We start from the raw sequence: 26,211 nt of genomic DNA on the forward strand, positions 1-26,211 counted from the left end.
TGAAAGTGCAGGTGCAGCTAGAATTTCTTGGTCTTTCTGTTGTGAAGATGAGAAGAGCCTGTCTGCTGGAAGGCGCTGTCCTGTTGGGAGAAGTTGCCCTAAAAAACCGGAGTGCTACTGGGACTGAACAGTATGTTGCATCCGTGAAAGTCTCGGGCTGCCTCTCTAAATAGGAGCCTGTTGTCTGAGAAGCACTTCCAGTGTTGGGACCATTGGAGGTAAAGTTTCCACTACCGAGTTCACATGTGAGAACAGGCAAGATGCACCAGCAGTATGCACAAGATCAACAGAATAAGAAGCCTAGACCCATTTAAGCCGTAAACAAAGTGTTAGACCCAGCGGTTTCGGGCTGGCTAAGGCGCATCAAAGCCAGTCAGAATCCAGCATCCCAAATAGGATGAGTATACGATACACTTGTCCGATAACCAGTGCTCACTCTCTGGTAGAGTGGCACCAGCAGTCAGGCTTATCCTCAGGGCTCGAGTGTAAAGTGTTGGCACAACACACCCCCTCGCAACACACTGCGTTCGCCACAAAAGACTCCACACCGTATGAATAAAAACACTTTTCTTTATATTACACATGCACACTGAAATCAAAATGAGATATGCATTGTATATACACTCCAGTTATATGCAATTTTGAAACTTCTCCATTGAAATCAAAACAAAAAAACATTGTATATAAACTTTACAATTATGTGCAATTGTCGGACTTTCCCATTGCAGAAAAGTTAAACAGTCACCAGTCTCGGACTACGCCTCATTACCCAGACCCTTAGTCTTTCAACTCCACCAGCCAATGATACACTCTGCTGGCGCCCTGTTGACTAGACAGTCTGTTGTAATACAAAATAAGTCCAGTAGTCCAGGGTAGACTATGTAAGATGTTTATTTAAGTAGATGACATGAAGAGCCCCACCAGGAGCAGTCTTCCTACAGGTCAACCCATTCTCCAACTGACTCTCTCACTCATCCATCATTCCCCGGCATCACCACACACCAACATTCCCCACCCCTGTCACACTGGCTGAGCAGCAGGTATAACATAGTCAGAACTACCTAACACAGTAAGAAACACAGTTGCTTATTTTCGTCCATCCGGATTAGACCTCCAGGCACACGACGGCACATGCACGAGTGCAGGATTGATATTCCTCCGCAGACAAAACATTGGTAGCAAGGATGCTGGCGTGCTTTCTAATCTGGTGAAATGTTTTCCCCTCAAGCGAAGGTGTGACCTGCTGTAAACCCCCAGCAGTCAGCTGCAGATGCCCACAAAAAAAGCACCCTGGAGCGTGGGTCCAAAGACAGGGAGCCAACAACCTCAGATTGAGGCCGCGATGTCAGTCACTGTTGTCCTCCCCATCTGGAGGACAAAGACACTCTGAGCTCCTGGTTCAGGTTGCCCCAATACCCCTCGGACACCACACGCTCTGGAGCGCAAGCACAGGTCCCCTTGGTTGCAAGACCGGGTCCCTCGGACTCTGCAAGCTATCCCCGCACTCTTCAAACTGCTCACATCCCGGCACCTCAGATAGCTGCTGATCTTTGTGCATACTCTCCTCTTGCACTACCAGATGATGGTGTATGGCAAGACAGTCCTTGCCCCAACCACGATCACGTCCACCTCCATCCCCCGCACCTAGTGCGGTTCTTACGATCTCGTAGAGACAGTAGGATACTTTGTGTGCTTGGGATCTTGAAGACAGGAGGCCAGCTCACAGGCCCTCGGAAAGCACTTTGAGACACAGGCCACGACAGTTGGCACTAGCTGCAGGTCAGCAACGTCCGGGCAAAATCCACCAAGTGATAGTCCCCTTCTTGGGCACGAGATGCTCCAAGCCACCACGAGTCTATAGATATCCCAGTTGCAGTTCCTCCTGCCCTAATGATTCCTTAGGTTAATGTGCCACTATCGAACCAGTGTAGTATGGTTCCAAATCTAAAAGTGTCTACTTTCGGAGGCCGAAGCACCAGTAGCTGTAAACAGCATGGCCTTTGAAGATACAATCGGATTAAAAGATTACCTTTGAAATGCACAGGCCCTCGCTAAATGTTGTCCAGTCTGCCATCCTACCCAGGAGGTTTGATCACAATCTTTAGTGGGGCCAAGACCCTGCCTTTTGGAATGCAGGTACCAATTCCACCCCCACATAACCATCCCAGAAAGGCCATCCAGAGTCAGAGGTACACCATTTTGAGTGAAACCCTAGTTTATGGCCCTCTATCAGGAATGAACAGGTGTAACTCTCCCCCAAGCACCCAGTTGTGAATTAGGAGACATGCCGCTAGGCACACAGAGCCATGCACATTGAAATGCGTACTTTCCCAAAGTGACATTTCCAGTACCGTAATGTTGAACCCACTCTCACTAACAGAGAGGATTCGCCATCACCCTGGTACATGAGGGCCACCATCTTGATTTTGTTGAGGAGCCAGAGGCCAGGTGGAAAAAATATGCCAAAGCTGGCAAATGCTGGGTTTTGGGTGCTGCGTGGGTGCAGGGGATGAGCCTCCATGATCCGCCCTCAGCAGGGCTCTTTAAATGTCTGGTGGCTCATGCTAGGCTTTCAATGAGCAGCAATTGAGCGAAGAACCGACAAACAAGGAGGCCATCACGCTTGGGTGCAAGCAACGCCCCTTTTCAAATTGTTATTAAGATTGTAAAGATTATTTTGTGAATAGGGGGGTCTAGTACCACTTGATATTACATTGCACATGTGCTACAGGCACTCTTCTGCCCCTAACCGGATACTAGAGTTGCAAATGTCCAACTCACACACTTTTAGATATAGTAAGAAACAAAAAGGGAAATCTGTAAAGCTTGCTCTGATGTCTATCAAAAACAAGAGGAAAAGAAGCCATTGCCTTTCCCAACCTTGCTGATCACATAAACCAAAGAAGGAACAAGCCTAGGTTCTCATCAGACACACCACAATGCTCAAAGCTATCCTGTAGAAAGCAATCACTGAATCCACTGGTGAACGGGGCTGAGGGTCAAGTCGGGTTACAGCTACTGACTCCATCGAATGTAAGTCAACAAACTGGAACAGCAGCAGGTGTGCTAATGAGGCAGACTTGTCACTGCACTCCCTGCCGAGGCGCGGGAAGGCTGGCTGTGTAATGCATGAGCACTCTGCAAACCAACCCCTGCCGCGCAAGCCATTATACAAGAGAATAGTCATCCCTCCCCTAAGCAGGGGCCAATTCTCAATCGGAATTCATCCTGTGATTCCACCTCCCCCAACCATCCTGCCTTGTGTAAAAAAATGTGTGCTAGCCCAGTAAAGACTCTGTGAGCCCCCACCCATGCGCTACTCCAGAACTATGCCCAATCATGACACGCTGCCTCTGCTTATGGTTGAGCCCAAGAGATAAAGGGGATTGGAGGGGTGGGGTAGGCTAGGAGACATCACTCTAAGAAAATACCGTGCACAAAAGGATCTATCAGTCTTAACTATAGGGATAGCCATAAAATCATAAAGTGCAACAGCGTGTCTGGACTGCTTAATAGCTGCAGAGGCCGATGCGTTGGTTTGGAGATTTCCAGACAGGCAGGTGTCTCCAAATGACCAGAATGAAATGTCAAGCATGAGCAAGACTTCAGCGGGCTGAAGCCTGACAAATGAGCGACAAACTCAGTCATGCCAGCCTTTTGAAGGCATCAACATGCCTGGAAATCTTCTGAAATGAGGGCATAGACAATGCAAGATCTCCAACCTTAATTAAGCCATTATTTAAGTAACAAAATAAAACTTGTAAATGCGGGTCATATTGGAGTGACTATAGTCTTACCTCCAACTCCTGCTCTCTTTGTAGCGCAAACTGTTTAAATGACTTGACAATGAGGCCTGCGTTGGAGCAGTCGTAGACAAATATAGAAGGACTGCCCATCCAGGTCTGCAGGTCGTAGATCGACAGCGGGATGTACTGTGTGTAATTCTGTAAAAATATAATAAAAATAAGTCATAGAAGGCAATGACAACAACCCAGAACATGCTTGAACAAGTGCTAGTCAAGGATGAACAGTGCTATAGGTCAGCCCTGAAGATGGTATAATGCTTATTGTCAGTAGTAAACCATCTAACAAGGCATTTCTATGACAAATTATTGCTAACAGATTTGTCAGTCCAATTTGTAAATCAATCCAGAAAATAGACAGCAAGTTCCCATAGTGCTCAGATCTGTTAAATGAAATTCCCAAACTGAATATATTGTGTCCTCCTGACAAGCAGCACCGTAGCAACCATTCTCATCTCCTTAACACACAACAAAAACAGTATCTAATCCAATATGTATCTCTACATTACACTTTACAGACATAACTGTTATCAGTCCCAACAGCACAAGTGACTGATACAGTACTATTGCACAACCCCTACAAGACACTGTCTTATCCTGTGTGTCAGCGAAGCGTGTGCAGTGAGATGGTGCGCCTTCCACAACACACCACAAAGAATGTCCTGTTGCCTCATGCATTAACTATGGTTGTTCATTGCTGTGGTTCACATAGGAGCCTTAGTAAGAACCTGGGGCCATGCTGAAAAATAAGTAGGACACTTGATTATACTGTACCCTGAAGCAATGCCTTATATGTCCAGGCACCAAGTGAAAGTCAGGTTTGAACTGCAAGAGAGGAGGATCCCGGAGGATCTTGCTCCCTTTGCTGGATAGGGGATTTTACTTAATGCAGCCCTAGACTTGGATTGCATTTAAGCTCTTGGGGAGCTATGGGTTATAGTATTAGTTCAACGTCAACACAATAGATCAGAGGCATTCAAATGGCAGGCCCAACCAGATGTCCAGAGGCCAAGAGGCTGTGGACATGTAAACGTCTTCAGTCATTTCACAGACCTCTTTTACAGACAATAGCATTTCGCCCAAATTTATGACAACTTATGCGTGAAGAAGGCGAAAGGAACATGATTTCAATGTCTGAAATGTTATGGTGTCTGAAAGGCTAGTGTGTTAACATTAAAGAAAATTAGGATCATAATTTTTTGTTAAATTTCTTGGACAATATATACACGCCTCTACAAAGTTCTGCAACGGTTTTGACACTCTCTCCATTCTAACGTACGAATTTTAATTTTGTTAGTTGGATTTAATGAAAAGAAGAAACGACATATAATGTGTTTTTTAACTTCTCACTTAAGATGACCACTTTCCACACACTCACTTTAAATCTCCTTTGAAATGTATGCCTTGTGTACAACGTTTTATACCATATATGTATAATGATACAAGGACTACTCAATATCATGTTTTCCATTACTTGAAGGTAATATCCTGGCCTACCACCCTTAAACACCACGGCAATGTTCGGCTTGCTCGAAGTATTTTGGATTTGACATAATGACCGAGACACCAAGTCATTGTGGCAGGCCCTGGTTACATACTTTTCTGAGGGGAGGACCTCTAATGGGGACAGCAATATCCTAGACTGTACTGTCAGCCAAACATTTGATCTCTTTATATAATTAGACCTAATTTCCAGCAGCAAATAGGGAGCACTTACAAGTCCCAAAAGGTTAGCTTCTTTGGCTTGCAGCAGTAGCATCAGCGGAGCAGTTGAGGTCCAAGCACAACACATACAACCGAAGTCCATAAATATTCATGTCAAGAAAGAGAAAGCAACTTTCAAAAGGAAACATCTTGATCTATTTATGACAAAAGGAGCATGCATTAAAATAGATACGTGGAGGAGCCTCCCACAGGAACGCAACCAACCAGGTTGGCAAAAGAAGCAGCTGCTAGCACAATCATAGGACACAGCTAACGTGATTTAAAGAGCTCAGGGTTGACTAGAGGTTTAATGATTAAATGCAGCAGGATCCGCAGCCTGGATAGCTTACACTCTGCCATTGGTACTGAAGTCTCCCATGAGTGTTACCCCATAAGACAGATCTTTGAGGGTTCAGCTTTGCTCCTTTGAGTCTGTGCTACAGCAGTCAGGATTGTTAGTAAAGCACAACACTTATGAATGAAGAAATGCTCACGGCATGAACAGGATGAGGGTAAAATACTTTGGACTGCTAAAGAACGAAGGGACGATGGGGGCATGCTGTAGGGCAGAAGAAGCGGGCTGGAGCACCACAGGATCAAGAACACAGGGTCAATTGCCCATCCTCTCAAACCACAGGGGCGGACCGGTGTATCTAGAGTGCGCTTCGTAAAGGGAGTGGCATCACCCTTGTTCAGACCATGAAGTGGATCTTGTGGGCTTTTCTTTCTAGTTACACAAGACTTTAGAACTGGTTTATTTTTATTTTCTAACAATAATGCTGTAACTGGAACCTTACCATAAAGGGTATGTGGAATAAAAAGGTAGTGGAATGCTAAGCAGATAAACATTTCCAACAAAACAGAAAAAAGATCAATAGTTTCATAGAAAGAAACAAGGGAAACTGTGGTTGGGAATCCACAAGATGAAGAAATATAACAAGCTCCTTTCAAAAGGCCAGAAGTGTGTAGACCAGGAGGATATTTTCAGGGGGAAAGTGCCATGCTCTACGACATGAACAGGAGATAGCTCGTGTGAGAGTCTGAAGTCCTCTTTACACGTGGAATTTCGAGACTGAGACTAGCCTTGCTGCTGATCTATTGAGATTCAAATCAAACGACCAACTTGCCAATGGGAAAAGTCAATACCTAGAAAGGCATGAATGTGGCACAGTATATATTGACTGTGGGTACCACAACAGCAGGCAACCACACAGGACTGTATCCATGTACTCCTAAGCCACTAGGAAGACAGGTAGCCAGTGAGCGCTCTTGCCAGACAGAGTGGTCCTTCCCAGTTGGTATTTATCAGGAACTATTATAGTTATTATCAAGACATTATATAATTTTCTGCTCACCAATGCTTCCTATAGATTGGCGGTTTTCTTCAGTTTCACTTTGCCTTAAGGGTCCAACTTTAAAGGGGTTCTGCGGACAGTAGGCAGGAAGGCAAGATATATGAATCCCCAATATGCCCTGAAGCATTGGAGGAGCACTCGACGATGTTTAGCCATCCAGCTTGTTGATGCAGCCTGCTTGCAAAGTGCGCATTTTCTATTCTCTCTGCCTACGCGTTTCAGGGCCACGAACACCTTCTTCCTGGGCAATAAACAACACACCAAAGCCGCAGAAACTCACCGAATCTGGCATTAGCCGAGACCGGAGAATCCTCGGGTTAACAAACCCTTTCCTTTCATAAGATACCCCATTACGTGACTACCCGCCCTGAGGAAGCCCTAGGCCTGATGGCCTGTTAGGGGGCGAAACACATGTTGGCTGTGCCATTTCTTTTCTTTTCCTAGCTGACGAATAAAAGCACGAATATATTACCAATACCATCGGATCTATTTGCATCAATTGGATATTTCATCCTAATTAACTTAAAACTTATACTCTTGCCCAAATACACCTACAAAATCCTACTTCATACTAGGGGGATAGGGGCCTCTCCCCCGGTCTCTGGGCCAGAACCAGTACAAGAAGGATACATGCTTATTACATAACTAGTAAGGGATGAGGATCTTTTTTCCCTCACCTACATGCAACAAACAACACACCTGAGCCCTACAGTCCTACTAAGGAGCACTAAATGATTTTAATATGAACATTTCCAAAAGAAACCCACTCAGGGAATACGTTGGGCTCAAAAGGGAACCATAAATCCCAGCATGCAACACAACCATCGCACTATGCGAGCGTGCGTGCTATGGAAATAAAAGAGCCAGTTCTATGGAGATGTGATAGCAAGCCTCTGATGAGATGCAAACTGCATCGAAATGTGTAAGGCAACAACGGATAACTGAGGGAGATTGCCAAGAGCTGAAAATTCAAACCGGATGGTGGACTTCCAGCTGTGTGCTCTCCTGAATGCTTTCGGGCACTTTGATTCATATATAGATGTACATATAGATATAGATATATATATATATTTTTCCAGGTTTTCTTTTAAGGCTCGTTACCAAGCCGTGGCTCCTTTGTGGCAGGTAAGCCCAATTAACACAGGGGTCCGTGTTTGAAGCTGGAGGAGTCAGAACCAGCTTCCAATTATCCAAAGAAGTCCTTCCCGTCTCGCTCACTCCCTCCCGTCAGCTGAAGAAAGAGCATGGATCACTTAGTTTATACTGCTGGCTATTTTATTGTTGCTCCCAACAAACCATAGTAGCCATGGCGCGTTTCGTCCCTCACAAGGGACTTGATCACATGACGCGCTCCTAGCAGATTGATTTGTTGAAATATTCAGTTTTTTCCCACCAGTACCCACGTGATTTTTCTTAAAGTGACCTGTGCAATATCGTAACACTCTTAACCATGGACACAGAAGAACAGCGTGCATGTTAACACAGTTACAAACTGAAAGAAATCTTTTTTCAATCAAAAAGGTTTTTGAAGGTTTCATGATAGTGCAAATACATGAAGAAATAAATAACTACAAGTTAAAAATGTAAATATATAAATAAATAAATATCTGAATAAATAGATAAATCCCTGTACTATATACACATAAATATCCCATGTGCATAGACTTGAACGCAAAATTGATGGTATAAATACCTAAAATCACATTGTTATATGTCAATTATTTATCCACGAATTTAGAAACATTTCCAAAATTTACATATTTTCAATGATATAATATGCTTACCAAGAAATTCGATTAAAAAGAACTAGTGCAAGCATTTGAAAATCTTAACACCACGTTTATAAATTGCAATATATTTACTCCTTAACGGAAAACAATTTTTGACATATCCTGGTACAAATACCTGACCGTTTACATTGGTTCTGTCATTCAAAAAAAAACACGTGGGGTATGTTAATTACTACCACGTCTCCTTGGTTGTCCTTTAGTGCTACTATGTGCAAATTAGCCTAAGTAAAGTGTCTAGTGCAAATTATATAACAAATCAGTGCAGTGAACCTATCTTGCTAAGTGTGTTAAAATTGTGAGGAATAGGGCTGGCGATTTATATAAAACTAAATACTTTTTATTTTAAAATGTATTCAATGATAAATTGATTATTGTTACAGTAAATGTTCAGAAAGTGCATTAATTTAAGTTTGATCTTTATTGTCTCAACTGAGTATGCTTGCATGTAGTTCCTCAGTAGCATTCAACCCTCTCGGATGCCTGGTGTCGAGATTTAATATGTAAAACATTTCCAATTTGCGAAGCGCTTTTTCTCGATCACCTCCCCTTTTGGTTGGTGGGACTGAATCAATAAGAAAATTTTTAAGATCCTTGGAGTTGCCTCCATGGATTTCGTTAAAATGACGTGCAACTGGGTATGCCTGATCGTTGTTTTTTATAGCTTTTATATGCTGGAGCACCCTTTTATGTCTATGCTCAATGATTAGAGCGGCAGACCCTGATGCAGAGATCTAGCCCGGGACCAGGGTTCAATTCCCCGCCTTGGCGGGTCTTGGGCTCAAAAATTCCATGGACCTGATAATTCTCGCCTCGGTGCCATTCCAATCATGGAGTCCCACTCTGCAACTCTGGGCAATAGCTTGCTTAATCTCCACAACGGCCCCCACAACGCTATGGATGCCTGGCCTCCACCTTGGGGGTGCCCAGGAGTTGACGCCTCACAGGGAAAGCCAGGATGGGTTCCACAGCGGTATTCGTACAAGCGCCTTGAGACCCTTGCGGGTGAGTAGTGCGCTATACAAGTATCAATTTACATTTATGTCCCTGCAGGATAGTACTTACTGCATATTTTATGTTACAAGGGCACTCCAGCACATATACTACATGATCTGTTTTACAATTCAAAGCTTTCTCAATTTTTTTGTCTTGCCCGCCGAACGGAGTTCCATAGCATGTAGTGTTGGCAGGCCTTGCAGGTCTTACACTTGTGGAACCCGGCTCTTTGGCTTAACGACGTGCTTTTTACTTGCGAACCACAGGGATCACTCTTGACTAAAACATCCACTAGACACAGGGATGGCCTATGGTCAATGCAATTCTATTTGTCACGTAGAGGTTTTAATTATACGAAACATACTGACATGTTGATTAATATGACTGAGTTTTGTTTGAGTAATAACATCTTTTTGTTTCAAAATTCGTTATTTCAACAATTAAGAGGTGTAGCCATGGGAGCCAGCTTCTCCCCCAGTTACGCATGTCTTCACAGAAAATCTCAGAAAATCTCAGAAAATCTCATTCAAAACCTAGGAGAATTCCATCTCCCCGACAACAACAGAGATATTAACACAGCCTATGCTGCTTTTCATGACTGGATTGTGACAGGGCTTGACGCCGTTATTCCTGCAAAATGGACTAAAACCCGCAGCTCCCCCTCCAACCCATGGTACAACGATACGCTTAAAACCTTACGGAAGGACTGCAAGAAAACCGAACGAGAATGGAGGAAAAACTACCTAGATAGCGACAAAGCCCTCTACCTGTCAAAATTGCGTATATATCACAAGACGATACGTACCACCCGAGCCTCCTTTTACGCAAAGGAAATTAAACAAAGCACCAACCCTACCAAAACGATCTTTAAATTGGTGCAAAGCCTCCAAAAAGTCTCCAACACTGGCTCATATATAACTTCCTCGAAACAGTGCGAAGACCTTGCCACTTTCTTCATTGAGAAAGTGAGGAAAATTTATACTTCTTTTCCTCAAGATGAGCCAGTGCCCATTAACACTTCCAACTCTGCAGTGAACACGTCGAAACTGTCAAGAATACCTGACATATCCCCCGACGACCTTGCAAAACTGTGCAGACAGGTTAAATCTGGCTCCCCCACAGACCCCATGAGACCATCCAAATTCCTGGACTCATTGAAATTTTTTCTTCCCTCGCTTTCTAGCTTACTCAATCTCTCTTTTTTCTCAGCTGTGGTTCCCACCCGCTGGAAATCCGCTTGGGTCTCTCCTATTATTAAAAAGCCCACATTAGACCCCACAAAACCTGAAAACTACAGACCCATCTCGCTGCTCCCCTGGACGTCTAAACTGGCCGAAGCTCATGTCAATAAAGTGCTATCCCATCATATGCTGTCCAACCACGTCCTTGATCCTTCCCAAAATGGCTTCAGGCCAGGACATAGCACCGAGTCGGCCCTGCTGACCACCACGGAACACATTTGGGACGCCCTGGACGCTGGTCAAAGTGCCGCGCTGATCCTGTTGGATCTCAGCGCGGCCTTTGACACGGTCTCACACAGCATATTGCTGACTCGACTTGAGGCCATAGGGATCAACGAACTCGCCCTTGAGTGGTTCCGGTCCTTCCTCAAAGACAGGTCCTTTCAAGTTTCAGCTCCACCTTACATCTCCCAACCCCATTCCATCGAACGGGGAGTCCCCCAAGGATCGGCGCTCAGCCCATCACTTTTCAACCTATACGTTCAGCCTCTTGCAGCAGTGGCAAAAGAGTGGGACCTTACGCTTGTATCGTATGCCGACGACACACAGCTGGTCATCACACTCTCTGAAGGCCCTTCCACCTCGGCCACTAAATTCAAGGATGGGCTAGCGGCAGTTGCACAGTGGATGACAAACAACTGTTTGCAGCTGAACGCCGGGAAAACGGAGGTGCTTCTCCTTGGCAAAAACCCTAGCCATTGGAGTGACCATTGGTGGCCCTCTTTGCTTGGTCCCACCCCCGTGCCGAAAGACGTGGTGAAGAACCTAGGTGTTTGGCTCGACTCCTCTCTTAACTTCCAGTCCCACACAAAGAAAGTGGCAGCTACGTGTGTGGGCCTAATGAGAAGTCTTAGCCCGATACTCTGTTTCTTCGACTCTAGAACCCGCCAACTCATCATCCAGTCCATGATTCTCGCCCGGCTGGACTATGCCAATGTGCTATTCTTAGGGGCAAATAAAGCAGAATTAGCACGGATGCAGCGTATTCAGAACTCGGCCGCCAGAGCAGTGGTTGGCCTCCCACGCAGGTGCTCGGCCAGAGCTACCATCCGCAATCTGCACTGGCTGCCAATTGAATCCCGCATCCATTTTAAAACCCTCACCACGGCATTCAAAATTCTTAACTCGGACTGCCCTGAACTCCTACGCCCGCTCCTTGTTCCCTACACCCCTCAGCGTACTCTACGCTCTTTAGGACAACACCTTGTGACAGTCCCCCGCTCTAAGCTGTGTAGAATGGGTGGACGTTCCTTCAAGGTCTTGGGGGCAAGAGTGTGGAACTCCCTGCCTCTACACATCCGTACCCTAACCAACTTAACTGCCTTTCGGAAAGAATTAAAAACGCATCTCTTTTCCCTTATCTAGTCCTCTGTTGGTTATCTTCCTTCACCCCTCAGGTACTGGTTGGGTTAGCGCCGGGACGCCCCGTTGCTGGGGCAGCTGTTTGCGCTTTAAAAAACTGGATAACATAACATAACATAACATGGGCTGGTGGGAGGGCCTGACCCCTATTTGTTAAAGAACATTTAAACAGGAAGGAGGCCACCTGGCCCCCCTCCCGAGGCCAAATTCGGCTCTGGGGACCCCACTTCCTGGGGCATGGCCATTATTTATTTATTTAAGTGGAGGTGGGCCACGTGGTCCCCCTCCCGGGCCACTTTTGGCCCTGGGGACCCCATCCCCCGGGGCCTGGCCACTGTGATTGGGACCGTGTGGGGAGCCCCAATGCCCCCACGGTCCAGCCGGCTCCCTCCCTCCTTCGGAAGCCGGTATTGCTTTTGAGCAAGGGTAGCTGCTGACATGCAGCTCCCCTTGCTCAAAAGCAGTTCTGCTTTGCTTCATTGAAGCGAGAGCAGGTTTTTCTGCTCTCGCTTCAATGAAGCAAAGCAGAGGTCGCTATGGCAGGGCCGGAGCCATGCTTCCGCCCTGTCATATCAAACAGCAATGTCGCGGGGGTGGGCACCCCGGAATATTGCAGGAGCTGGCCCTGGGAGTTGGCAATCCCCAGGGCAATCGAGGGCTCCAGGAGGGGGGCCACGCAGCCCCCTTTCCTTAATTTTCAAAGCCCCAGGGAGGTGGTGGTCCCCGGGGCTTGGCGGTTCGTAACGGATCTCCCAATTTCAATATTTACTGCCACGGGGAGGTGGAGGTTCCAGGGGCTTGGGAGGCCCGCGAGGCCCCCCCCACCCGAATTATAAAAAAGCCACGGGGAGGTGGCGGTCCCCGGGGCTTAGGGGGGCAACGAGGCCCCCCCCCCCCCACACTTTTTGCACAATGCCCTGGGAAGGTGGCGGTCCCCGGGGCTGCGGGGCGGCCGTGTGCTCCCCGCACATCATTAATAAAGCCCCAGGGAGGTGGCGGTCCCCGGGGCTGCGGGGGCTCCCGCCACATAATTAGGCATGCCCTAGGACCTGGCCCACCCGGGGGCTTAAATACAAAACAAGAAGTAGTAATTCATGAACAAACACAAAAAAAGTATCAGTATAAAGAAGAATAAAAACGTTTGAAGAATTTCATGAGTTAAACTTGATTGAATGTTATTGTGAGAGCGACTTGGAGACGCTCCCCTATTCAAGGACAGCTCTAGTTAATACATCTAAAATGACACACATCTTCCTTGTTTATATAAAAATAAATCAACTAACTAAAAAAAAATACAAATTAACAATAAATAAAAAATTGTCTAAAAATAACAACACTTCTAGATATCTTACAATTAAAATAATACAATACATGGATTAACCTGCCCATAACACAAATCCATCTAATTTCTTAGGACAATGTTTTTCCCCCACACTACGTCTCACACTACCACTCCTCCAAACAGAAGTTTCCAATCTCAACACCATACGAGCCATCGTGGAGGGCAGTTGAACCAGAATCAGTCGGGCAACTAGAATTATTCTAAGTTATATGATAAGACAATGTTTCTGGCTCCCTGACATCAAGGAACACATTGCCACCATCTACATTACTCCCATTTTTTTCCTCTGCAAATTCAGGACCCTGCAACACTGAATTTCTGTTAATATTTTACACCTTCCAATCTCACAGCTCTTTTAAAAACATGAATAACCTTCAATGGAGAACACCATTGTGGACATCCCTTGTCTACACTCGTTGGTTTCTTGCTTCTAACCAATTTCCCCACACAAATTTCCAGTTTAGATAGCCTTCCCTTATTGGCAACCATCTTTCTTCTCATCTTCTCCTTCACCCTTTAAAAGTGATCCAAACTACTTCCCTCGTTTGCAATAATTTCCTTCCATCTCCATTTCCTTAACCACCAAGGGCACAATTTTAACCCTGGGATTCAAATACTTAGGATTTGGAAAGGTGCACGATCAGTCTCAGGATAAACTGTGGTGCGATAAGCCAATAACATAGGTGGCAAAGACTTCATCCAATTAAAAAAAGAATTTATTTCAATGTTTTTTAAGTATTTGCAAAAAAAGTACAAATAAAATGAATTATATAAAAATAAGAAACGCTGTTGGGAAATAAATCATGTAAGATGTAATAAAAATATGAATTACCTTTATTGGGTCTCTTCACATAACATCAACTCCATGCATGAAGGTAGATAGGTTAAGTAGAAAGTGTCATTATTGATGATACTTATAGGCGCATGGCATGTTTTTCAAGAGACGCTGAACAATTCATGGCAGCTATGCTACACGTCAGTTGAATATTGAGATTTGTCAGGGTTGTATACAATCTGAGTCAAACACGTGCTGATGAGCTGGGACAGGACCGAATTTCAGGTTCTATATTAGACCATGGACCGGAGGTATTTTGGAATCACAGAAGCACATGAGAGAATTAATTACATTAATATGAACATGGGTAGCATATGTGATTCTCCTTTCCTGTAGGAACCTCACTTGTTCATCATGGGTAGACTTGTTCTGAATAAAATGGTAATCCTTCCTATGTGCCTATACATTTGTCGTGGTATGAAGATGCTGAAATAGACAAATGAATGAGGTGATGCACATTACAGATGTGAAGTTCTTTTATTTGTCTTCCCAGCTGCAGCACCTTCCTGGTTGGCTCGATGACTACCCTGATAGTAAAAGGCTTTGTTGATGGGATGTCACTGCAATGTGCCACTAAAATATTAGATTTTTGGCTCCAGTGATGTTGCAACTTGCTGTGCCATACCTGCTCTTTTAGTCTAGAATCTTGGAATGGGTGACCAAATCGGCATTGAAAGTGCTGACACTCATGACAGAAGCACCACTTTGGGGATGGAAGAGTTTTTCGCAAGTTATACTTTGAAGCTGAGTGTCTGGCTGGGTAGCTGGAGGAAGCCTGTTGATGTGTAATCTGTATGCTTAGCAGAATATTCTGACTTGCGATGCGAGGGTTGTACAAGTCATTCTTCGACAAATCTAGGTGGGATAAAGCATCCCAGGACATCTGGGTGGATTTTACCATCAGCGCCTGAGGCTGAAATATCCAGGGAGATGGATTCATTGCAGTGAATGGACACACATTGTCCTCTCTGTATCCAGTAATTACCGAAGGGCACCCTGGCCCTGCCATACAGTCAAGCTGACATGTCAGGTGAGTGTGAATCACAACTGTCAGATGTTGACTGTAATAAGGCCATCATGTATACCCTTGTGTATGCCATGACATCAACAAGTAACACTACAACAAAATTAGGGACTTATGGGCTTTTATAGAGGTCCAACATAAATGCCCGCTCAGATCATGTTAACTAAAGGTATGTAGTTCCTCTCATAGTGATGCTCGGGAGCAAAGGTATGCCAAGCGTATCTTGGTTAGTAGATTACAAAATCAGTGGAGTTTGGTGTAGGAAAGAGTGTGTGGGAATTCCTTTTTTCGGAACTAGGGTCCTCACACACCCAGCAAGCTAGGTGTCATGCTTCATCATATGGACCTGCTCTTCGTTGGGGCGGCGCTGCAATACCCAACGGGTACCCATGAAGGGGCTCTTTATCGGAGATCTTTTGTTCCTTGCCGTATTATGCAGTGTGGGTGTGTGGGCTGAAACGTGTAGATATTGTGTAAGGGTGATTTAAAAGAAGTGGGATAGTCCAAATAAATATTTTATTCTGGCTGGCTATCCACCTCATTAAAATATATTGAGTGGCAGCCTAACTCTAAGGTTTAGTTTAGGCTTTGCTCAACTTTCCAGGTCAACATGTTTCATACCTGTTGGTCAGATTGATCCGTGGCAATTCTTCAGGACCTACTTAGTGAATCTATCTACACAGTGCGGTGGGGTCTAAGTACTACCTACCACATGTTCATACTACGAGTCAGGTAATCTGTAGTATCTTCCAATGACCTAAAAAATGTGGGTGGAATACAGGAAGAAATTACAACTGTATCACATGTGTTTAGGTCATCAAGAATCCATTACTCCATCTCTGAATCCATTCTGTGTACTGCCTTAATTTGTGCTCAAATCTAGGCAAGTGAAAATAGAAAATAAAGAAAATAAATTAAAGGATGGAGCATGATTAAGGCCACCTGTAAATGTGTCAGATTAAAAAACAGATATTAAAAAATAAATTTCAGAAGACTGTACTCCCCAGAAGGTGACACCCAGGGGAATTTTATTCATACATGTTAGCGCTGTGTCATACGTCAGTTTGAATTGTTCATCAAAACCACCCATTCGTTATGACTCAGGTGGAACATTTGCGTGCAAAACTCACCTCTCTAAAGTGAGGGAGTCACTCCAGTCAGTGTACGGCAGAGTATGAGGACACCTGAAACATGGTGTCCTAAAAGGCACAAACAATAAGGTTAGGAGCCAATGGTTCACTTGGGCATTGGTCAAGAATCCAACCTTATACAGGTCACTTGCCCTATAGTGTGTTGAACAGGGAGTGCGCAAATTGTACACCGGTTTCCAATGGTGTCCATCGGTGCCCCCTGGTGGTTGGAGAAGAGGACACAATGGTCCACAGATTAGCCCGGTTGAAATATTGTACTCCCAGGCAGCGTCGTGCGCCCACTGTCATCGGGGCGCCGGCCTGCTTGCCGGACTCGCAATACCAGCCAAAGCGCCTAGTGGTGAACTCATTGGGCGCACCGTCAGAGCAATCGAAAGCACGATGTCTCAACTAAAGCGCTTGTCAAACACCTTAGTAGCTTGCCTATAATGTTAAGTATCAAAGCCTAATGCGGCGGGGTGCCTCGTTACTCACCATTCCGTTATTCATGCGGCCCAGAGTCACCTAACCTCTCTCGCCGGCACCGCAGAAGTGGTCCAGCCCCATTGAAAACATTGAAGTACACTTCCGGGTGCATGAGCCATGGGGAGGCGGTGCTAAGGACACGTCACGGCGTGTTGCGCATTAGCGATTGGTGCTAAAGTCTTGGTACATCGCTGACGCTGCCTGGGAGTACAATATTTCAACCGGGCTAATCTGTGGACCATTGTGTCCTCTTCCCCAACCACCAGGGGGCACCGATGGACACCATTGGAAACCGGTGTACAATTTGCGCACTCCCTGTTCAACACACTATAGGGCAAGTGACATGTATATGGTTGGTTTCTTGACCAATGCCCAAGTGAACCGTTGGCTCCTAACCTTATTGTTTGTGCCTTTTAGGACACCATGTTTCAGGTGTCCTCACACTCCGCCGGACACTGACTGGAGTGTTCCCTCACTTTAGAGAGGTGAGTTTTGCACGCAAATGTTCCACCCGGGTCATAACGAATGAGCTGTTTTGATGAAAAATTCAAACTGACGTATGACACAGCGCTAACATGTATGAATGAAATTCCCCAAGGTGTCACCTTCTAGGGAGAACAGTCTTCTGGAGAAAAAAAAATGTATCTTTTTTAATTTGACACATTTACGGGTGGCCTTAATCAGGCTCCATCCTTTAATTTATTTTCTTTATTTTCTATTTTCACTTGCATAGATTTGAGCACCAATTAAGGCAGTACACAGAATGGATTCGGAGAGAGAGTAATGGATTCTTGATGACCTAAACACGTGTTACAGTTGTAATTTCTTCCTGTATTCCACCCCCATTTTTTAGGTCATTGGCAGATACTACAGATTATCGGACTCGTAGTATGAACATGTGGTAGGTAGTACTTAGACCCCACCGCGCTTTGTAGAAAGATTCACTAAGTAGGTCCTGAAGAATTGCCACGGATCAATCTGACCAACAGGCATGAAACATGTTGACCTGGAGAGTTGAGCATAGCCTTAGATAGGCTGCCACTCGATATATTTTAATGAGGTGGATAGCCAGCCGGAATAAAAGAATTATTTGGACTATCCCTCTTCTTTTAAATCACCCTTACACAATATCTACATGTTTCAGCCCAAACACCCACACTGCATCATACGGCAAGGAACAAAAGATCTCCTATAAAGAGCCCCTTCAAGGGTGCCCATTTGGTATTGCAGCGCCGACCCAACGAGGAGCAGGTCCATATGATGAAGCATGACACCTAGCTTGCTGGGAGTGGGAGGACCCTAGTTCTGAAAAAAGGAATTCCCACACTATTTCCTACACCGAACCCCACCGATTTTGTAATGTACTAACCAAGATAAGCTTGGCTTACCTTTGCTCCCGAGCATCACTATCAGAGGAACTACATACCTTTAGTTAACATCAACAAGTAACACCCAATTTCGACTGACTCAACTAAACATCAGGAATATTTCACTCCTTTGATAATAAATTGCATCTACCCTACAGAGAGGGATAGCTGCAATCGATGTGGGGCAGATAATGCTGACTTTTTCCATTTACTTTGGTCATGTAGGTTAGTGACAGATTATTAAGAGTGGTAGGAAACCTGGCAACCTTATTCATAATATCTGTATATTACATCCACATCCAGAGCCCAACAGAGTAAGATCCGGTGCAAATGTGTGCCATTGGGTTGACAACTGGCAAAGAGACATGTGGCAATACACTAGTTCAGGATTACTCACTGTGACCCCTCCCCCCAGCGAACAGCAGCATTATGTCGTTGCATACTTGACTGAGCAGTATAAGAAATATGTTGAACTAACGTGTAAGCATTTATTTACACGTTAACTAAAGTAAAGGAAAAGTAGCACAGAAGGTGTCCTGCAACTTGGATCTTTAGGAACACCTTCATGTTTAATGACATCATGCAACAAACAGGCAAGCATATGATGATGTCTCTTAGAAATTGAAAAAAGTGTATCACTTTAACATGCGCAAGTGTTTCACCTTAGTGCATCAGATTATACCACTGCATTAAAAAAGCATTTATTAAGTGAGCGATTTCAAACATGAACTTGGAACATTTATAATTCCCTTGGTCCTGACAACAATGACATTAGCGAACCAAGAGGCAAGTCAGTTGTTGTGCGCACCCACTGTGTGGCCTGGAGTTTTCCTTTACACGGAACAACTTTATAATGTATTACCTCAAACACAAGAAAAGGATGTATGCAGGGCACACCCTGGACTCATATACTTCAAGGTGCTTTAATAGCATTGGTCGCGGGCTACTGAGCAGAGCTTTTGCGCCGGCACTCATTCTTTACAAAGTAAGCACTGAGTTGTGGAACCTGCCCAGACACATAGTTTCCAAACAGCATATTTTGGCAAACTGATCTGTCAATGTGAAGGAACCATAGTGCCACGGCTAAAACTCATAACAACATTGTAAAAATGGCAGCCAATAGCTGTTTAGTGCATATTTTAACCTACCTTTCATGGTTCAAAGTGAACAGACTCTTTGGCAAGGTGTTTTGGATCTCTCAGCCTTCCCCCAAGTGCCAGAGGATTTCCTGACAGTTCTGTTACTCTGGGAAAAGGAAAGCACACGAAAACTCTACTTCTGTCCTTCCAGAAAGGAGCCTCACTACTATTGCTGGGTTTGGAGATAAGAAAAGAGAGGTGGAACCATATCAACTACATATCCATTATGGCAGGCCTGGTTTTCTGGGCAGATGTAGCTTTATCTGCAGACCAAGGTGGCCATCGCTGACTGGCTGTCACATCTGCCTCCTATGTTTCCAATAACCGGAGGGAGTCTCTGTGATCTGTAGCCAATGCACCAACAAGGCTTGGAAGTGTCCCAACGATAACACATACCTCATGGAGGCAGCAGACACACTCAAATGTTCGACCTCAAGAAATGCTATCACACAAAAGTCCATCATTCTTGCCATGAAGTAGACAGGGTCTAGCTGTGGGGTCTTCCTGGAATTTATTTGAATGTGGTCCTGGCCTCATTGCAGGGGCACGTCAGCTAATATTGTGCTCCTAAACTTAGTATCTCTGTCAAGGTTAGAGAGGCTGGGTACCTTGCCCAAGAAACAGGGTAATGGCTGTACACCTGTGGCATACACCTTCAACTGCCCCCCAGCCAGGTCCCTGTGGCTCAGAATGCCAGGCCAATTTAAGAAGAATGTATTTAAAAATTGCAGAGGGCCTCAGACTTTCAATGTCGCATACAGCGACCCCGGAAATTGACAATATTCTAGGGAGCTTCCTATATCCCATTAGACCTCAGTGGTGTGATGAGACATCTTCCTAGAGGTGAGCTGCAGAGAAGGATTCTGCGGCTATTTCGGTGTGTAAACACCGTCCGGTATTTGCAAAGTAAAAAAAAGGGATTAGAGTAGAGAAGGGCAACGTTGCAAGGACAGAGGAGGTGCATGGCTCATTAATGTTCCGCAGATAGGGTTATGGATCGCAAATTGGCAAGAAATAAGTGATTATGTGCCAGATTGAGAACATCCATCAATGCACAACTGGTGCGTGCGCGAACCTACCTCAGGCACATCTGTGATGGTCAATACCTCACAGCACGTGCCAGAGAGGCGGCAGATGCCGAAGCACATCTGTGACGGTCGGTACTGGCAAGCAGTGCCTGGACAGCAGGCTCCTGTCCGAGGCACATCTGTGACAGGCGGCATTGCCCAGAAGATGCTACGGGAGATAAGGACAACCAGCATACTCCAAAATGGAAGCAATGCGCCTTGTCAGCAGGTGTTAAGAGCATGAAACCGCTTCCGACTTAGGCGACAAAGGGTCAAGTCAGGACGACGGGAGCTGCACTGAGCTGCAGTGAGGTAGGTACCTGCGTTGGCCCCGGCTAGTACTGGGCCCAGTTCTGAAGGGGCATCCTGCACTCACTCCGAGCTGAGAGTGAGGTCAAGCAAGGAGACGGCCTGTCCTGTCAGGGAGATTAACAAACCAGGATATTACAACCTCGCGAGGAGCTCTGAGGTCAATGCCCGTCACGAACTCTGCCGGGCGAGGACTGCGCGTGCGTGGGCTCAGAGGATTATGTACGCATGTGCCTATGTACGACGACTCAGTGTTTATGTCACCGAGTTTGTCGTGTTCTCTACGAGCATGATACGTTCTGTGTGAAATACGATAATCTAGTGAGTTCGCGGGACACGATACAGTGTTCGTTTTACTTCGCAAACTAGTGGGTAGTAGATTGCACGTGTCTGCCGTGGCGTGGATGAACGTGTGCATTCGCTCGTCTGCATGTGCTGTTTGGTCACGTGGCCCACAATGTCAAATGGCCCACATTCACAAACCTCTCTCTAGCAGACATGGTCCCACCAGGGAGTAAGGAGCGCTTCAGAAGGAGCTCGGAAGGGGGAGGGCCGAGATGGGTAAGGCATGTTTCATGACAGGAGGAGGGCGCGTGGCTAAAGTGGAGGCAAGATTCTAACATCCTGAGACCTCAGAGGAGAAAGTAGAGGGAGGAAAGAGGCAGAGACTGGACAGAACGTAAACGGCAAAAAAGGTCGGGTGAATAATGTTAATGGGACTCAAAGGTGTCCGGGTCACTGAAAGCTCGAGCCAGATGCCTGGCCCTAGCTCAGTTCGCCGTGAGCTTTCACGTGACCTCGCCTGCCACCCAAGCTGTAAGCTCGTGCACCAAGACTTCAAAATACAGCATTAACCTTCCATTCAGTCCTTCAATTGTAATATGGAGAAGTGCAGGTACTCACTCTATAGAGTACCTCTTTGCCCCTGAGCAGTGCAAGTACTCTCCCATTCAATGTATTGCAGCAGTGCTGAGACGTGCAGGTACTCTCTCTTTCCAATTAAATAAGTGCAGGTACTGGACAGTAGCCTGCCCATTTAAAGCACTGCTTTCATGTAAATCAGGTGGGAGAAAGATACCAGTCCAGTGGTTGAACTGCACAATATGGAGCCTGAAAAACTGGGATCAATCCCCGCTTCCCCGCATGACCAAATTGTGTGACTGTAGGCAATTATTTTTTCCACCTAGCCACATTATCATATATGAAATGACCTTTAAAAACTGGACTTCAGGGTGTGCGCTGTACACAAATCTCTTGTCTTTGTTTAATAGACTATAATGTTGCTTTGTGCACAACAAGAAACTAATCCCCATACATGACAGTTGTCTTGCCTCTTATTTCACTAGTGCATTGTCAGGGGCAGGACATACATTATTTTAAGTTCACGTTTACAAATGATCATTTTTAATAAATGCATCACAATAACAGCGATTTTAACTTGATGCACTAATTTCAAAACTTTCACGTTAAAAAATTTCATTTTTTGACTTTTGAAGAGGATTTGTCATATTTTTATGTACTGTTGTGATACGATTTAGACCCGAAATATTTTCCTGGCTCGTCCTCTCAGGGCCAAAGCCAGGCCCTTGGATCCGCGCTCAGTTAGTTTTGGCCTCGCCCAGCTGCAAAAGTACTGAACGGCTCGACGGCACACAGGTTACACTGGGCAGAGCCGTGGGGCCTGAATACCCGCTGGCATTAGATAACTGAATTGTCTTGATCTCTCAACCAGAGGAGACTGTCTGCGCCGGCCTTGTAGTGGCTCGAACCTGTGCTCTACAGGACAAAGACAGTCACCATCTTGCTGGCTTTATAACATCTTGGCAGATGGCAACACGTCGAAGGTCGTGAACTCATTTATACCCGATGCCCGTCCATAAAAGAAGCAATAAAGAGAAAAGACAGATTGAGGTAGATGTGAACAAAATATTTTAGAGGGAGAGCACTGGGAGTCTGCACCTATTGTCTTCTAAGCAACACGTATATCTAGGGGAGGTTGTGTGAAAAACTTTAAGCTAATGCTGGCTTAAATGTGTATGTTGGGCAGAACTGGCAACATTGGGAGCAAGCACAGGGAAGTAGCTACACTGTATTTTCTATTACAGGTTCTGGTATATGTATTCACTTAGCCCGGCTTTATCCGTCAGACCGAAAAAGGCGACCCGATGCAGGAAAAAAAAAACGTTTAGTGATTTTTCCCTAGAAAGGGATGGGAGTGGATAGGCGACGAAATTGTGGGGCACTGGAAACACAAAGGCAGGGCATTGGTGGACGGGAGGGAAGCAGAGGTGGGCGAGGAGAGCAATGGAGGCAACAGTGGGCCCTGCGCTCCACAGTTAGGTACAAGGCAGCCACACCCCTGTGCCCCGGTATTATCAATAATAGCTGAGCCTCATAGCGTGTATAGGCCTCGGCGGCCTGCTTCCCGGCCTGGGGCGGACTGGTGTAAATGCCTGCTGCTGCTGGGAGGCCAGCGAGTAACTCCCTCGCCCCCAGGCCAGGCTTTTCAGGTCTGCCTCTGCCCCATGCTAAGCCCTTCCCGCCAGAAACTCTCCTCACTTCTTACGTCAGCCCGCCAGTGTCAGCCACTGCTCCCATGCACTGGTCTATTTGAAGCGCCCGCATCTGCTGCAGATGTAATGAATCATACGAAGATGGCGCCGGGTGACCGTTTTATCCCTTTTAATCTACATATCAGATGTAACGCCCGCGCCGCCATAAATATAAGTCTGCCAGCCTGAGTTGCCGGTGCTGTAGCGCCGTGAAGGGCGAAGTAGCTTATTTTCGCAGGTAGGCAATCCAAACGCACAGAAAGGGCGCCGGATGGCAAACGGACGATCCATCAAGGTTAAATGCCAACGTCATGCATCTTCCACACACAAATCAACAGACTCAATGGTCTGTGACCCGGTAGAGCAAGACAGATATTATAAAAATGCCATCGATTTCCCATTTCTGAAGTAAGTCATAATAATGCGCTCGCGCACCCTACCTGCAACATCCCCCGAGACCACAAAGTACCGAAGACGTACTCCCTGGGATAATTCATCCACCCTAGAAACCCTTCCACCCAGACTCAAGTCACGAACAAAAGCGGCCCACGCTACTTGCATCATCCTGGTCTGAGACTCAGCAGCCAAAACACTGAGCACCGGATTAACTACTGCTGTAAACGCGTGCTCATTGTAAAATCATCAACATAAAGGGTTCACTTGACCTCCAAAATAAGAATACGGATTTCAGAATCAGTAGTCTAAGCGACACAGTAAGGTCACCGAAGATTGGAAAACTAAGAGCATTTTTCGTGTGCAAAAAAAGGGGTATTATATGAAACATTACATTAAATTAAATATTAGATATTATTTTAATTGCATTACATTAATTTAAATAAAAAATTAATATTACCATTAATTAAAATAGATAACATTAAATATTATTCATAATTATTAAATTATTAAAAGCTCACTGTGTTCTCTCCTCCTTGCAAACAGCAGCTTTCGCATTGCTTGGCTATTACTGTAAGAGAACTGTGAAAACTATGTATACAACACAGAAAATACCAGGATCCATTAAGATCTGCAGATCAGTTACCACACTTACACATTTTTCCGACTCACACAAACTAGAGCTCTTCGGTCTAAGCTCAACAAAAGCTACATGGTTTACGCCTTGAGCTGGCTGCTCGGGTACTGAGAGATTTATGGTAGCGCCAGAAGTGGAGGGTTGTTCCATGACTGTATGCGCTGATACTTGATAGACCTTCTTCGGCCCATATATATCTAACCACAACCCAGTTCGAAAGGCCAGCACCAGTGGACTGCTCCATAAGGCTCTCCTCAAGCGTAAGACAGCAATGCAGTCAAATATGGCGCTTCCCTGGGATATCATCATGCAGCTGAACATGTGCAGACATGCCCTGTTGAGCTGCAATGACATGGATGAAGATCGGAATCAGTCTGAAGCTCCATTTTTGGCACCTAAGGCTGATGGAATTCGGCCAGCCCTGGAGGGGCATAACGCCATCACTCTTGCATGGCAGGTCAAACCTGGGTGGCATTCACTGCCCCAGCCTTTCTTGCTGTAAGCACCTTACTGGAATGTGTCGCTTAGGAGCAACCACAGTAGTGTTGCTAGCACAGAGCGGCGCCTTAGCTTGCTTTTGGTAAGTGGGGGAGATGAGAAGAAAAGTCACTTAACTTCAGTAACCATATTTCTGGTGGATACATAGTCTTCATGCAGATTCCGCACCTTATGAGCACTTCTTCCAGGCTTCCATCACCTTTCGAACGACTGCTGGAAAAGATGAGACATCTGCAGAAGCAGGACCAGAGTTCTCAGAAACATCTGGCAAAGTATCTAGGCCACTAGCATTTTTCAAATTCAATTAAATACCAGAATCAGTATTGTAAGGTGGTAGGAAACTATCGGCTTCTGAATGATCATCTCAAATGTGGCCATAAGGTTTATCCTCCGTAAGTAAGGCATCTAATTTTGAATGGAAAATCTCAAAGTGCGCAAACCTTTGGCTGTTGAGGAGGTGGTCACATTATGGTTCCTCCATCATTTATCTATCCCCAGGTATGACCGAGCAGTCTGAAGGTTCAGATGAAGAATTTCCCCATCCCATAAAGAGAGGACACATATCATGAAGATATTAAATAATAGGCTTACAGTAGAAGGGTGGCAGATCCATGTGCCACCCCCTTCTATCCAACTTGGCACCATTAAGAACACGAGCACTCAGTCCTGATGACGTTTTCTCAGAACAACAGTAATGGGAAGAATTGGAGAAGGGACACAATCAGATTGAAAGTTCAATCCAAGAGGAATTTATGAAAGACGAGATCATTAAAGTTAAGATGTCACTGGTGTTGGGCAAGCCAACGCCAACTGAGATCGTATGCTATTGCATTCAATTAACCAGCCAGGTGATAGATTGTCAACAAGGTCTCAAAATTACGAGCCTAACACCATAGCTGTAGAGCTTCAGGTAATGGGAACGTGCATTCCCAAAAGAATGACAAACTCTAATCATCTCTGGGCCTCGGAAAAACAATATTAACCATGACTGATCCAGCATTCTGGAACCCATTCTGTGGGCCCCTACCAGAGAGCGAAGACTATGGATGGCTGGCTAAGAGGACAGAAAAACAGAAAGAGAAGTAGGGCTCCTGAAAAGCTAGAGGGCATTCCCATGTAAAATCGGAGGTCCTCAATAACTTATAGCAATGGATTGCCATCACATCAGAAAGGAAGGAACCTCC

General features: G+C 45.4%; 1 protein-coding gene across 2 annotated transcripts in view; it reads right to left on the reverse strand.

Moving 5' to 3' along the window:
• The window catches only part of RPTOR (regulatory associated protein of MTOR complex 1), a 1,825,560-nt gene that overhangs the window by 1,062,737 nt on the left and 736,612 nt on the right, over positions 1–26,211 (reverse strand). For both annotated transcript variants that reach the window (XM_085617419.1, XM_085617418.1), the window contains exon 5: positions 3,798–3,944. In XM_085617419.1, coding sequence (XP_085473545.1) covers positions 3,798–3,944 — 147 coding nt within the window. The remainder of the gene's footprint in view (positions 1–3,797; positions 3,945–26,211) is intronic.

Source organism: Triturus cristatus, chromosome 7 (genome assembly GCF_964204655.1).
Source record: "Triturus cristatus chromosome 7, aTriCri1.1, whole genome shotgun sequence".
NCBI lineage: Eukaryota > Metazoa > Chordata > Amphibia > Caudata > Salamandridae > Triturus > Triturus cristatus.